Source organism: Amaranthus tricolor, chromosome 12 (assembly GCF_026212465.1).
Source record: "Amaranthus tricolor cultivar Red isolate AtriRed21 chromosome 12, ASM2621246v1, whole genome shotgun sequence".
NCBI lineage: Eukaryota > Viridiplantae > Streptophyta > Magnoliopsida > Caryophyllales > Amaranthaceae > Amaranthus > Amaranthus tricolor.
The window spans coordinates 5231810-5247500 of record NC_080058.1 but is presented as its reverse complement, the minus strand read 5'-3'; the positions used below and the strand labels follow the sequence as shown (position 1 = coordinate 5247500).

The 15691-nt window shown below is 32.7% G+C and overlaps 1 protein-coding gene across 4 annotated transcripts; it reads right to left on the bottom strand.

Annotated features, from left to right (window-relative positions):
* Nucleotides 1-5479: 5479 nt before the first annotated feature.
* Nucleotides 5480-15220, bottom strand: LOC130828269 (serine/threonine-protein phosphatase PP1-like). 4 transcript variants are annotated; one of them, XM_057694137.1, is made up of 4 exons: nt 14773-15216; nt 13251-13810; nt 10987-11256; nt 5480-5853 (listed from the first exon to the last, which is right to left on the bottom strand). In XM_057694137.1, exons 1-4 carry the CDS (start codon nt 14945-14947, stop codon nt 5839-5841), a joined length of 1020 nt encoding a protein of 339 aa, XP_057550120.1. In that variant the 5' UTR covers nt 14948-15216; the 3' UTR covers nt 5480-5838. The 4 variants fall into 4 exon arrangements, 3 of the variants coding, with proteins under 3 accessions (XP_057550120.1, XP_057550119.1, XP_057550121.1); XM_057694136.1 differs by having other exon boundaries at nt 5480-5815; XR_009047354.1 differs by lacking the exon at nt 5480-5853 and adding an exon at nt 12857-12936 and having other exon boundaries at nt 11118-11256; nt 14773-15219.
* Nucleotides 15221-15691: the final 471 nt, after the last annotated feature.

Sequence of the window (15691 nt, the reverse complement as noted above, 5' to 3'; positions counted from 1 at the left end):
AACATTTGAATTTTTAAATAGGAAATTTAGCTTTTCTTTTAATCTCATTCATAAAATCATAAAAAAAAAAAAAAAAGTTCAAAATTGAATTGATATTTTTCTCGATCTAAGTGAGAAGTACGGTGGGAGAAAAGAGCACTAAATTATCTTAATAAGTAGAAGAAGCCAAATAATAATAAAGAAGAGGAAATCAAAAAAAGAAGGTCCTACCCATGTGGTCTTAATAACCTAACATGCACAATACGTTACTTGTCATAACCACAATAATTTAGTTTCCTTAGTAGAATCAAACAAACAACAACTAAGCACGTATTTGGATTTTGGACTCACTTCAGAATACAATACTTCATTATTTTTAAGGATGTAGGATCTCCACGGTTTACTCTTTATGTTTTGTTGCATAGCTTTGGTCGTTGGCCTACTTATATATGCCCATTTCACCTATTACATCATAATCATTTTTATTTGTTTAATTATATAATATATTTTGAAACCTCAACCATTAAATTAAATTTTTGATTAAGTTAATTCTTTGACATGATATTAGAAGTCAGTATGATTAGAGATCACGATTCAATCACCCCCCATTTAAAGTGGAATATTTAACGTCAGGAATGAAGAAGACTTGTGTTGTTTCTACACTTCTAGCCCAAAGGACTTTTGTCAAGGGAACGTGTTAGAGTATGTAATAGCATATCCTAAGCCTCAATCATTAGCTTATGCTTTTGGTTGAGCTAATTCCGTGACTCTATTGACTTGTCGATGGGATATTGAGTATGTAACTGTAGACCGTAGAGAACCCTCTAAATAGAGGGTCTCAAATTTTATTTTATATTGATTTTATGATTTTGGGATTAAGCGAACTGATATATGAGTTCATGTAGTCAATCCTAATCTTTTGGGATTAAAATTTGGAATTAAAACTATAACATTATTATCATGGTTGATTAATTAGTTTATAATTTTGTTTTGATTTAATTACTTTTTTTAAGCCTCAATAAAGACGTAATTTTACACTTTAAATAAGCTATATATCTCTAGATATTTAGTGTTTGCTACTTAGAATCCACTCATTCTTTAGTAGGATGACATCATGTAATAAAATCAAGGAATTGATAAAAAAAAATAATAAAAAATAAAGAAATAAGAGATTTTTTATTTTTTCAATTTAGGCTTATCAATACAAACAAGGAGTAAAATCACTTAATCCTTATTGAAGAAGACAAAAAGATTATTAGAAGTAATATTGAGCACTTGTCAAATTAACAACCGAACAACATAGGCACGACCCGTGCTTAGATTTGCATCGATTATGAGACACAAATTTCGATTTTGTTCATTATTATTAAAAAATGGTCCAACCCAATATGTGTCATGTATGTTCTCTAAAAATTATATAAATAATAAAATCAAGGAATTGACCATAAAAAAATAATAAAAAAATAAAGAAATAAGAGATTTTTTATTTTTTCAAATTAGGCTTATCAATACGAACAAGGAGTAAAATCACTTAATCCTTATTGAAGAAGACAAAAAGATTATTAGAAGTAAAGTTGAGCACTTGTCAAACTAACAACCAAACAATATTGGCACGACCCATGCTTAGATCTGCATCGATTATGAGACATAAATTTCAGTTTTGCTTAATATCATTGAAAAAGGATCCAATCTAATATGTGTCATGTATGTTCTCTAAAAATATATAAATGTAATAAAAGCAAGAAATTGACAAAAAAGAAAATAATAAAAAAATAAAGAAATAAGAGATTTTTTATTTTTTTAATTTAGATTTATCAACACGGACAAGGGGTAAAATCACTTAATCCTTATTGAAGAAGACAAAAGTATTTGCAGAAGTAAAGTTGAGCACTTGTCAAACTAACAACCGAATAACATAGGCACAACCTATGCTTAGATCTGCATCCACATGAGACACAAATATCGGTTTTTGTTCAATATTATTGAAAAAAGGTCCAACCTAATATGTCATGTATGTTCGGCCAATGCCATCTATTTTTCAACTATAAATTAAAAAAATTAAAAAATAAATTACCTTAAAACCTAATTAATAAGATTTTAATATTAATTTGACAAGACAAGACGATATAACACAACCTGCTTAGGCCAATTACATGGCACGGCTCGTGGTGACAATAGCATGGGCAATGCCACATTTAATTTCAATTTGATGGACACACACACCCTAAAAGGAGGTAAAAGAAGAAAACAGAATGATGCACAAATAGCCCTAACTTAGATAGTCATTAATGGACAATGTACAAAAACAGTATAAAGCATGGCAGTGCACAGTTTACACTTATTTTACAATAGTGAACCTTAGAAATGATGATGAGTTAACCAACACTCACTTTGAGATTGCTACTCTTAACAACTTTTTTTCCATGTAATATGTCAAAACGTCCTTGGTATGAACATTTTAATGTCAAGTAAGAAATTCAATTATCATTATTTTTAACCCAATTTTTTTTGAGGATAGTAGATACCGTTATTTTGTTACCACTCATTTATGTCAAGTAATAAATTCTCTTCTTTGGGTAGTTATTATCCTAAGTGTTTCCCTTATATTGTTATACCAAATAATATATAACTATAACTATAACCCTTATTTTTACCCTTAGTCTTCCTTATCATTTTCCTTTCCATTACATTTTATGTTTCTATTGTTAAGGAACTAAGTACTAACTCAACCAGAAGCCAATGTAACAAGAGGTCACGGGTTCGAATCTCAACCACTCCTCATTTAAAGTGAAATATTCAGCGTCTTTGCGTATCCACACTTCTAGCCTTATAGACTTTTTTGAGAGGGCGTGTTAGAGTATATAACATATATTAAGACCAAACCATCAACTTAAACTTTTAGTAAATCCATACCAAAAGAGCCCCTTACAGTAATTCAAAAGCACACAACAAACAAGCAAAAATCAAGAAGAAAAATAAGTTATCCTTTTCATGAAAGTGATTTATTTGGGAGTAAGTTGGCATTTTTCAGAGGCATGAAAGGTGAAGCAAGTACACGCTCGGTTCTGAACATTTTGGGCCCTACACAGAATAGAATTGCAAGTGGATATTTTCACTATATTAATAAAGAGTAAACTGACAAATCTGTCCAAACCGACAGTTGTGGCCATGTCTTATATTGAGATTTGAGTGTATGAGCATTGAGCCCCCACTTGCATTGTAATACTTGTACACTATTTTTCTAAGTTGTCATTTTGTAAGGATGCCATCACCATCTGTATGGACTATGGACTTCTCTACTCTTGTTTTTTGTATTATTTGAGGATTTCTGACTGTGTTTTTAATTAAGATTATCATGATATTTTCAATTTCTTTATCACTTGATGTTGATGTTCTAACCACACTTGATCACTCAAATTACTTACAATATAATCGAATTTGATTTTGATTCTACTTTAAAATGACTTTATAGTTATATAAAAATTTATGTGGACGCAAGACTCGATTTTAAACCGATATAAAACACCTGATTTTAAATTAACACGATGATTCAAATGAACACCACTTTCAATTTTGAATAGTAATTTAGTATGCCCCTCTTCCTATTTTACACCATACTAATCCGTCCTCTTGAATTAGCATCATTTAGAATCGAAATTGTTTTTAAGAAAAATACGGGAAACTCTTTTTTTTTTGGTATACTATATACACAAAAACTTGGACGAGACCGTCGCAAGTTAAGACGATGTGTGCGCCGACCCATTTCACACGCGCGTAATAACATTTTAATTTTCAGTGCATTTATCAATTTTGAAAAATTGATTCTTTTAAGGTCAAAATTGATAACTTTAGATCAAAATTGAAAAATACCCAGAAAATGAAAAAAATACCCAGGTTGTTACACGCGCAAATTGAGCCGATGCGATCCCATTATGAGGTCGTCTCGTCCAAGACCAGTTGTACTATATATAGTAATTAATTAAGAGAGAGAAATTGAATGGCGTAAATAATGTTAAAAAGATAATTTAAATATGTGAATACGATTAAAGACGGTGTGAGAGTCAATGTCCAAATAAGATTACAGCTCGTCTTGTATGAGACTGTCTCGCCATGAGACGGGTCCACATAATAGCTCATTTCTTCAATTGATTACTTTAAGATCATAAGTAATCGTTTTAAGGTTATAAGTAATCACTCTAAGACTAATATGAAGTAATTATATTAAAATTATAAGTGATCACTTTAACATTATAAGTAATCATTTTAAGGCAAAAAATTATATATAAGATCAGTCCAGTAAAAATGGTCTCACCCTGAGACCGTCTCATTTAAGAATTACTGATAAGATTAAAATGCAAAATATATAGAACAATTCAAACTAGCAAATGATGTAAACCGAAAGGACAGAGGAAATAAATCCCACCTTATTACTATTTTTTGACATCTCCATTTATAATATCCCACTAAACCTACTCCTACATTTTATTTATGTTTCCTTAATTAAATACTTTAATTATCCTATTACTTAAGACAAGACCTCACCTACAATACCTCTCTACAATGCATACTTCCTACATTTATTACTCTGTTTATTTCTTTGCTATTTCTTTGCTTTTGCTAAAATAGCAATGTAGCATAATGTTAATTAACAAATAATAATAATAATAATAATATTATTATTATTATTATTATTATTATTATTATTAATAAGACAAATTCTTTATTAAGATTGTTTCATCGTGAGACGGCTTATGGGTTGACCCAATATTAACTTAAAAAACTGCACAAAAAAAACTATTTTTAACTTACTTAATCAGTTTTTATTTTAAGAAAAGCATTAATTAGACTGCTTGTATGGGCTCATTTCACGATGAGACGGTTTGTTGTAATAATAATACTCATAGTTGATAAAATATGCGAAATCCAACTATTATATTCTACAGTTTAATGTGTGTGTCAGTTGCTACTTGCTAGTTTGTCCTTGCCACATTTTAATACTTCTATTTGATAATGATAATAGAAAGTAGTATCAAATACTTCATATGTTATGAATATGAATATATGATCCTACATTTTCACAATTTTTAATGTTAAAAACTGATTTGGTGTAGAAAAAATGCAACATTGGTGTGATAACACAAGGGTGTTAACTAGGAGTGGAGTCATAAGTAGGAAACAAACTAAACAAAGGCGAAAAAGGGGATCGCTTGGCGAAGGATGGGCAGTTGGCTCATTAGGTTTATGTGGGGACTGGACAAAGCTGCTGAGTGCGTGTCGAAGCGGCTGATTGCCTGTGCGGGGGCTATGGCCTATGAGAAGCTGCTAATCGTATCAGGGGCCTTGTTATCGGAACCTCCTTTAATCAAGAAACAAGTAAACGGGTTGAAAGAGCCACGGTTTTTTAGTTGGGGTAGACGAGAGAAATAAAGGGGTGGGGAAATTGTCGAGAGAAACGATTTTTCGGTTACCTTGTATCAAAAGTTGCCAATGCTAAACAAAATGAGTTAAGACATAATTCAGTCTGAGAAGAGAATTGTTAGACACAAATTTAAGTGTACATACAAGTTGTGACAGCAACGGGCGCAGCGAAGAAGTCTTCTTCCTGGAAAACCCCAGCTTTACATTTTACCAACCGGGATAGTCTGTCCCTTCACATTAAGATTCTCGTTACCTTTTTAAACAAAATACTCTATACTGAAGTGAACCAAATCTGTACTCTTCACAATTTGAGTCGGGATCACGTTCATTGTAACTTAAAGCATCAGGAAAGTTGTGTACTGTGAACTATCAGTTCAACAAAATCCACTGTTTCTCGTACTTAAGCGTCAAGGAATGACTGCATAGGAGTGACACGGAGAGTTAACAGCTGAAAGCCTGAAATGAAATAAAAGGATATATACACAATTGCAGCACTATGGCTAGTTAGCAGCAGGAGAAAAGGGAAAAACGGGCTGTGAGGTATGATTTTCAAAGCGATACTAACTAATAGTTTAACTAAAAATAAGAGTAAAACAAATAATGTATACTAGCGAAATGAAAATTATCTTCCATTACGAATACCTAACCCCTCGTCCTCAAACCAAGAGCAATTGGTAACACACCACAAGGCAAACACACTATTTAACTGCAAATTTTTAACAATAGCTACAAGTCTACCTGGCATGGATGTTCATAACTGGTACCTGTGTTTTTGGGTACTCGTAAATGCGGGTGCCCGAAATTTTAAGAATTTGAAAGTTTGGTCCTTTTTCCCGGCCCCTTAAGTTTAAATCCCTTGAATGGGTCAAGGTAGTCAAGTATTTAACGAAATAATCGAATACCCATTTTATTTAATTTTTAAAAAGGATATTTGTGTATTGGATGGAATATGAACTGGCTAAATAACCAGACCCATGAATACAAGTCAAGAACTCGACACATTTCAGAGTCAAATGGGTTTTTGAACACTCATACGCACACATGGGCTTCATATTTTGAAATCCTCACATCACATGGCCAAAATTTAAGAGAATCCGCTTTGATCCGACCTGTTTTGGCACGATGCTTGCCAACTTTTTGCCACCTTTACCTGGCTTCTTCTACTAGTTACCCTCCGAAAACAACCACCACGAAAATCCATCCGAACACTTCATCATCTACTACCCTTATTTACTCCTACTTAATCCTAAATGATTATGCAAAACCCCACCACAACTCCAGAAAAAACTTGACTTATTCCAAATTTCCAAGCCCAACAAAGATATGAGAAGGTTATCTCACAAGGAATTACAACAAAACATACAAAAAGGACTTGTGTAACGATGGAAGCTGATCCATAGGGTATAGAAGTCTAGAATGTATTGTTTGTTATTGACGAAGAAGACATAGACTACAAACACAAATCGACATTCTTGAAAACGTGAACCCTAATACGATAAAGTGATAAAACATTCAAGGTAACAGTGTGGATTAACCTAGGAGCAACCCATAATTAAATATCCTAATCCATAGTGGAGAAAATTGGAATACTCTTGCTCCTTTACTCATCTTTTGGTGAGGTGTGTAGCACAATCACCTTGGAATTTGCCAAATCTTATAAATTAGTGTATAATGGTTAGAGATATTGGGAGCTATGATGACGAATTGCAATACTAGAATGAACAAGAGTAGAAACAAGGCTATTATGAAACTTTGAACATAGGAGAAGGTTGCTTAGTGAAGTTGAATATCATAGATGTAAAAGTTTCGGAGTCCTCTTGGATTGAACAAAAAAAAACTTGCAAGACTATGATCAAAACTTTGAACTAAAGAAGTTACTTAATAGAGATGAATCACATGGACAAGTTGTAGATCCTGCATAGGTGTATCTCTGACCTAATTACAATTACGATTACACCCCAAACTTAAATGATTTCAGTCATCACTACAAGAAGCTTCACCAGCAACTATAAGTCATGAGCACTCCATGGTTTTGAGACAAAGGGAAAACTTGATTAAGACACAAATTTGTGATATGACCAATCATACAACCCTTCACAAGCCCTTCTTCGAGCACGATACAAATGGTTAAGAAGATAGATACATCGTGCGATTTTGTGTAGATTACGAGGGCATCAAGTATCCAATACTCATTCGTAGATTAACTTGATAGCCATAAGAGCAGAAGAAATAATTGGCTATTGATTGGTGAGCCAACATAATGTATATGCAAATAGGAAAAAGTTTTGAGTTCGGGAAAATGAAGGTCACACATTTGGGTCTACAAAATTCATGATAACTATGGAAATAGATAAGTAAAGGTCATTCTAGAATAGATATCTTCAATTGAGAATTCAATGGGGTTTTGCATGTGAGATATTTGGGTGGGGTAGTTTTCGGGTTTTGTGTGCGTCACCGTAACTTATAGTGCAACTCAACTTGTTTATAATGTAATTTAACTTGACAATCAGGTGGAGTAAAAATTTGAATTTGCTTGTTGGATTAACATAAAAAAAACACGATTTTTGACTTGCCATGTCATGAAACTTGGGAGTTGGGGGAATTTTGGGGATTGCTCAAATACTGTAGGGTGAATGATGTTGGTCACCTAGTAGTTGCACATGTAGCAATAAAAGTTGTGGACTGCTAATTCCTAGAATATTTCATGTAGAAATGGATTCCTGATCCACTTCCTTGGGTTCCAGAAACTCAATTCTTCAAGCCAAAGCCTTTTCTGCAACTGTAATTTTCAAGTGTCTAGACTTAAAAACAACCTCTAAATCCTTTAGAAAAGAGTTATATTGTCACCAATCTTTGGTTCTTAACTTGCACGTAATTATAAATCTAACAGCATGTTTTGGCTTGATTGATCAATTATGGGCATTCCATTAGACCATACAACAAAGATAAGAGACATCATTCACTTTATTGCCGTTGACAAAACTTAAATCAGAAAAAAAAAAAAAGGGGAAAAACCTGATGAGAAAAATATAAAGTATAATTATTGAGGTATGTTGAAATATTGTAAGAAAAAAGAAAATCAATGTACAACTTTAAATTTAAAGGATAAACTTGCATTGGTGAATTTTGCAAAACCTTTGTGTCAAAGCATGAATAGGAACAAAATCTGAATAATTCTTTTCCCATTGATGTTCTCCTTTCTCAAGAGAGTCAGGATTGCAATGTGAAGATAACATGAGGCAAATGGTAATGAACAAGGAGATCTGAATCATCTCATTTCATATGCCATTTATTGTTGGGATTTTGTTGTAAAACGAAGGCCATACGGATTAGGAATTAAGCCCTGGTCTTTGCCGCTAACTCAATGGCCAAAACATTCATATGGGGGCTAATCAGTTTAGATAGATTCAGATATAGGCCAATAAAGGAGGCCTTATAAGGCTGGGTTGCCCAAGCTCAACTCATACTGCAATAAGATCAAAAAGTTAGATTGAGCACAAACTTCTCCAAAATGCAGAGCAGATGCTCATGCAATATATTAGCCTCAACTTTACTAGATTATCCTCAAACTACTAACATTAGATATTCAAAGTACAGCTTTGATATTAAGAAAGAAGTCTTCTATGAACAAAGGACTAGCTTATTCAAGTTAGCCCTTAATATACACAAATCATAATCCCATCGTGCTCTACGAGCAACTAGTGACTTACTATTATGGGTGCATCTTAAAATTATATTGTAATGCCACAGCAGATAATGTCTTCAAGAATATCCTACGTATTATCCCTTCATCACTAAATGTAAGGCACAGACACATCCCTGAAGGGATAATGCCTTCAAGAATATCCTCCGACTCATCCCTTGGAGGAGGGAATGAGGGGTACAACGGCCACAACCATAGGAGTCTATAAGAGGGATTACAATCAATAGAGGAAACATCAATTAAAGAGATTGCGTTATGGGGGAAACCAAACAGTTAGTTTGCAACGAGTGAAAAGGGAAAAGTGGATTGATTGCAATATTTATATATAGAAAGGAGAGTAGGATGAAAGAGGTTATGTGAAGAATTGTCAATCTATCCCTGTTTAGTTTTAATCTTCCCTTGCACTTTTAACAATCGGATTTGTTTCATTGTAAACACTTAACCGGGTTTAAGAATTTTCAATACAATGTGCTATTTTTATCTCTCCATAGTCCATACTTTCATGGCTATGCTTCATAGAAGAATTCCCTGCTATCAGAAACTCAAGAACACTTTTCTTTTGATGACAAAAGCTATCATAAATTCATTGAAAATGTTGCGAACCTTTATAATCCAAGAGTAAAATAGCTAGGGGCTGAACTCCTGATAAATGCAACGAAGAGCTCAACCAAGAAGCTAAAGCAAATAAATTTGCAAGTAAGAAGAGCTCTCAGCAGCGTGGAGAAGGCATAATACAGGAAAATGATAGCTCTATGTTAAAAGGGGCTGCTTTTCTTTGAATCAAAATGTGTCTGATTATGAACAAAATGTGGGTGTAATTATAAAAATTAGTGGTCTGCTAAAATGATATTCTTGTTTAAGGAAACAAAAATCACTCTCTGAAGATGACGTGATTTGCTTTAAATTTGAACAGAAGATATCATATTAGTTACAAATAGAACGAAGGTCAATAGATAGACAGGCAGTAAGTTCGAATATCAAAGAGTTGTTAGATGTATTTTGTATGTACAACAGATGAACAAATAAGCTGCAGATGAAGACTATGATGTTACAATATGCTGTGAATGTTCAAACTACATTAGAAGTTATTGGGAGACCCGAAAGGATGAGGTTTATTTTCAAAGGTAGTATTATCTATTAACGGGGTAGTTGATATAACAAATGGAAATTTAATGGAAAGGAAATGCGTAAAGAGAGATAAGGATATTATTAAGTGTTTATTATTATTAATTGTTAGGTATAAAGAGATGCAGGAGAATAAGAAAAAAGAGATAGAACCAAAGAAAGGGAATCAGTTTCCGGTGAGAAATGAATGGTTTAACAGTGTCTAGTTGACCGTGTATTGTCATCAAAAACAGCAAGATCATCTTTCAATGCCCCCCGTACATTTACAAAATAGATAAAAGAAGTAGCATGTATAAAGTTATTGCAAAACTCTAATTGGCCACCAATAATTTAACGTCAATACGGAAGGCACTTTAAAATCCAACTTGATTGGGAGTGTAATGCTTACATAACTTGCACAAACACGTTTTTTTCGGTGATTTGATTTACCATAATCTTGAAAGAGGGTGAAGATTGGCAGATTTTCTTGACAAAATCAAAAGGGGTTTCAAAGATCTGACTTTGAATAAGCAAAATCATGTCCTTTAAAGGAGAAACATTGAAATATAAATCTGACTTTTGGATCAAGAAGAGGAAAGCCAAATCACACATCCCAACGATAACTAGAAGGGGGCAAGGCTTAGACACAAGAGAGAAAAAAAGATGTTGATAATAATGCCACGGGAAAGGGGAGAATAGAGTGCCATAACACAAAACATTAAAGTGAACATTGACTTCAACAATTGCAAAATGTATCAAGTGGTAATCAGAAGCTCAATTACCTTGACCCCTGGGACAGAAGTTCCAGATTTCATAGTTGTAGAGCTTCCAAAAAAGTTGACACCATTACCAGACTTAGCAGTTGTAGTACTGCTTCCGAAGTTAAGCTTGGGCTTCTTTTCAGCAGGCTTTAATATCTGGAAAGAGCACATCAGAGTGTCATCCACACTCATCATAGCACCGGCATTATCAAACTCGCCACAATAATTAGGAGCAGAAAATATTGTTACAAGCTGCCTACTTGCAAAAAATTCATATCCGTCCTCCACAACCTGCATAGCCAACAAGATCAATTAGTTTTGGGCATATAATAAAAGAAATTTTTAGGTACGCTCTAGACCTATGTTACTTGGACTCTGATACTGATGTTGGATACTGGTACGCGTTTAAGTGCTGGATACGTCTAAATATTCAATTTTACGCCTAAAATGAAGTGTCTAAGTGCCATACCAATGTTCGAGGATCAGATCAGACACGGTTATGTGAAGCAAAATGAAGAGTCCGAGTAACATAGCTCTAGACATAATCAAAATTCATTAAACAAGCACAAGCCTTCAGTAGAATCATAAGCTGAAAGCATTAGTTTCAATTTACATACATCCTTCTCAAAAGGAAGTGTAACACCCTCAAAATAGGTCGAACTTTTGAAAACACCTTTAATGAAAAACATGAGCCAAAACCTACTCATGGGAGTGTTACCGCCACATATATTTCTAATAAAATAAATGTAAGGCTTAACGACTAAGAAATAACTTAACAATTTTAAATCCAACAAAGGGTCTTACAACATAAGAAAAGACTGAAACGTAATCTGTGTCCATATAAAATTTAAACAACCTAAGGTAAAATTTAAACTGAAATACGATTCTAATAAAAGCTATATTTCTAAGTGATCCTCACTCCACGATTCTCACGCCATCAATAACCTGCAACATAAGAATACAAGAAAAACAATGGAAAAACTCTCAAAATCAGAAAATCGATTAATTCCAACTCCATCCCGTAAGACGATCTAGTTTGAAAAGGATTTAAGAAAATAAAATATAATCAAAATGGAAATTAATTTTTTAAAAAAATGATATATATAGCTGAGTTTAAAAGAAAAACAACTTGAAAATAACAATATATAATATCACATAAACCAATTTATTAATTTGATATTTAATAATGACAAACACATAATCAATTTTTAATTTGAGGGAACGAGAACGCCAGTAGGCCGAGGCTTTACCCCTATACCTACTTCATCAGGAGGTCGTCACCCCAAATAATTCAAGGCCAGCAGAGTAGTCTCAGGGAACCCTAGTGTGCACACCCCTTCTAGTTGGATCACAACAAATAGAAAGAAGACCAAACATCGTATCAAGTATCAGAAATAATAATACCTGTCAGCAGCTATACTAACCAAACAAGACAACCTGTTCATCACCCTTATACTTGGATCACAACAAATATAATTCATTTCCCTCGTATTACACTTTACGTGATTTAATATATTTTAATAATTAGTCGCGAGCACACAAACAAATAATCAAACATACATTATTTATTTTATTTTGGGATCGTAAATTTTCCCAACAAAAATATATCTCAATAATATTCAATTGCAATATTAATATCATAAATATTTCTCTTTCAGATTAAACCGTATCTAGTTTCATTATCAAAATAATAATATAAATTTTATCAAAAATAGTAATTATAAATTCAAGTTTGACAAAAATAATAGTAAATATAATTTGAGAATATATTAAACATAATATCATACAAAATAATGTCATATCAAATCATGCACCCATTTAAACACATTAATTATCACTTAGCACATAATACTAACGGGATAGTCCTAATTAGATGGACATTGAGAATTACCTTGTCACGTGATCCTAGACAACGTACGCTCCTAATAATCTCTGTCTACGAATCCGCTGTCTTTAATATCAAAATCTTGCCTTTTCTTGATTAAATTTTAAGCAATTGGAAGATGGAGGAAGTAGTTTGTAGGAGAAAAAGGAAGTGTGAGTAATAATGTGAATGAATTAAGGATAATTGATTTAATTTATAATAGGTAAGAGAGGTTATTTATAAGATTTAGAGGGAGAAGTGAGATGTTATTTGTTAATGGGAGTTTTTTTTTATTATTATTTTTAAAATTTCTGAAAATTATTTATTTAGTTTTTTTTAAAAAAAAAAACGGATGTTACAGGAAGTCTTCACTATAGCACAAAAAAAGAGAAAAGCTTCAAATCAATATTTGTTTCCTGACCTGATGTGCACGACAGATGAGGTCCAAATCATGCTTTTCGAGAAACTCCGTCACCTTATCAGCACCAAAAGTAAATGAAACTCCCCTATCATTCACACCCCAGCCTTTTACATCTTTGCTAGGATCTGACCATAGAAGATCACAAAGCAAGCCTGTATCAGGCACATCAGCAGGCCGCTGCATATTACGAATCTGGTCCAAATTGTGGAGATCAGGTGAAAGACCTCCATGCATACACAAAATTTTGTCATCAATAAGGGCTGCAACCGGTAGGCAATTAAAACAATCGGTGAAGACTTTCCATAATCTAACATTAAATCTCCTCTTGCATTCATCATAGAATCCATAGATGCGATTTATGGAAGCACACTCATGGTTTCCCCTCAATAGAAAGAAATTCTCAGAATACTTTATTTTATATGCAAGAAGAAGACAAATCGTCTCCAGGCTTTGTTTTCCTCTATCAACATAATCGCCCAAAAATAAGTAATTTGATTGAGGAGGGAACCCACCATACTCAAAAAGTCTCAAAAGATCAGAATATTGACCATGTATATCACCTGTGAGTCACATGAAAACAAGCTATTAGACATGAATATCAAATGCTTCATCAATCAAACATACACTTTTTAGATCAAAATGGATTATACTTGAAAAATTAATTGAGCTGTATGCACATCTACTGTAATGCAGCTGAAATTTCCAAACATACTATTTTTAAGCAGACCTCAAAAAGCCAAATTTTTAGAGTATATTATTCGGGGTAGGCTATAGAATCCCAACAGGCAAGAGGGAGAAGGGATTAATCCTTTGTGTAGGTGTGAGAATCGAACCTAACCACTAGGCAAACCATGATTAGCCCGTATTTCCTTAGTTATTAACCAGAAAAAGATTATTGGATAATTTAAAATTCAGAACTTGATCTAAATCATCCACAATGTGTTTTAGGTTAGATCACAAGAACTTAAGTGAATCAAATCAGCAGCAAAACCATATTTCACCTTGTCTACATGAGCTTAAACCAATGAACCTTATTTATTAAAATCCACAAATAACCCACCAAACCCCTTCCACAACAAATTAAAATCAAACAACCAAAAAGATTAACTAGTATATATCATCTCCATCAACATTTAGTTGTTATTCACTGTTCAAATCAAACAATTAATTCCAAATATTAGGGCTTGGCAGTACAATATAAACTTGCATTTAAAACCTCAAAAAGGTGGAATCAAACAAAAAAAATACTGTAGCACATCAATCAAGGGACCACAACTATAATGAAACAATAGGAAAAAGTTAACACAATCCATCAAAGTAAATGATTAGGCTATAATTAAGCAATAAAAAAACAAAAACCCACAAACTAATACAGAAAAAATAATAAAACCCAAATAACTAGACCATAATTAAGCGATAAAAAACCCCACTAACCCACAATCCAATACAGAAAATAAGCAAAACATAGATGGTAAATTTTTCAAAAAAGCCATAAAAATGAAAAAAGAAGCAAAAAAAGTACCACAAATTTTGATGGGTGCTTCAATTTGAAGAAGATTCGGCTGGTTTAAGAAGATATCTTTAGAAGCTAAACAAAGTTGACGGATCTCAGACTCAGAAAGCTGAACTTGTTTCCCAGGACGACCTTTAACTTCTAATAGTCGACGAATTATATCATCTAAAACAGATTGCTCCATTTACTCAATCTCAATTTCTTTAAACCAACACACTATTGAAAAAGCACAAACTCTTCCTTAGCTTTATGGGTTCGTTCTTCTAGATTGTAGAAGATGATTGATTAAGAAAGTAGGATTTCGGAGGAATTTGGTAGAGGATACTGTCGTTTAATGGCAAAGTGGATGTCGTTTAGTGAAGGGTTAGTATTGTAGAGATATTAAATAATTTGGGAAAGATTGAATAATGGGTGATAGAGAAGAATTTAGAATTGTTGAGAGAGAATCGTGGCGCGTGAGAAGCATTTGAAATTAATTGAAAGATTAAATTTCTATTTATTTTTGTATTATGGGTAGATTTGTTCAAAATAAATCCAACAAATTAGTATTATTCGACTATTTAATTGTGTTTGACTATAAAAAATTTAAAATTGGATAAAAATCAATATGGATATAAGTTTGAACTTTAATTACAATTTAGGAAATTAAAAATTTGATGAGAATCAATTTAAAACGCTTCATACTTTAATTGAGATAAAAACAATTTCTATTTTTTAATTAAATTAATACAAATTTTTGAGAGAAATGATTTTTTAAGAGTCTCTGATTTAGACAGTTTATTATCATCTTCAATAAGTCTTGTATGAGATCGTCTCACCATGAGACGGGCCCATACAAGCATCTCAATTAATGTTTTTTTTAAAAAAACTGATTAAGTAAGTTAGAAACAATTTTTTTTGCAGTTTTTTTAAAGTTAATATTAGGCCA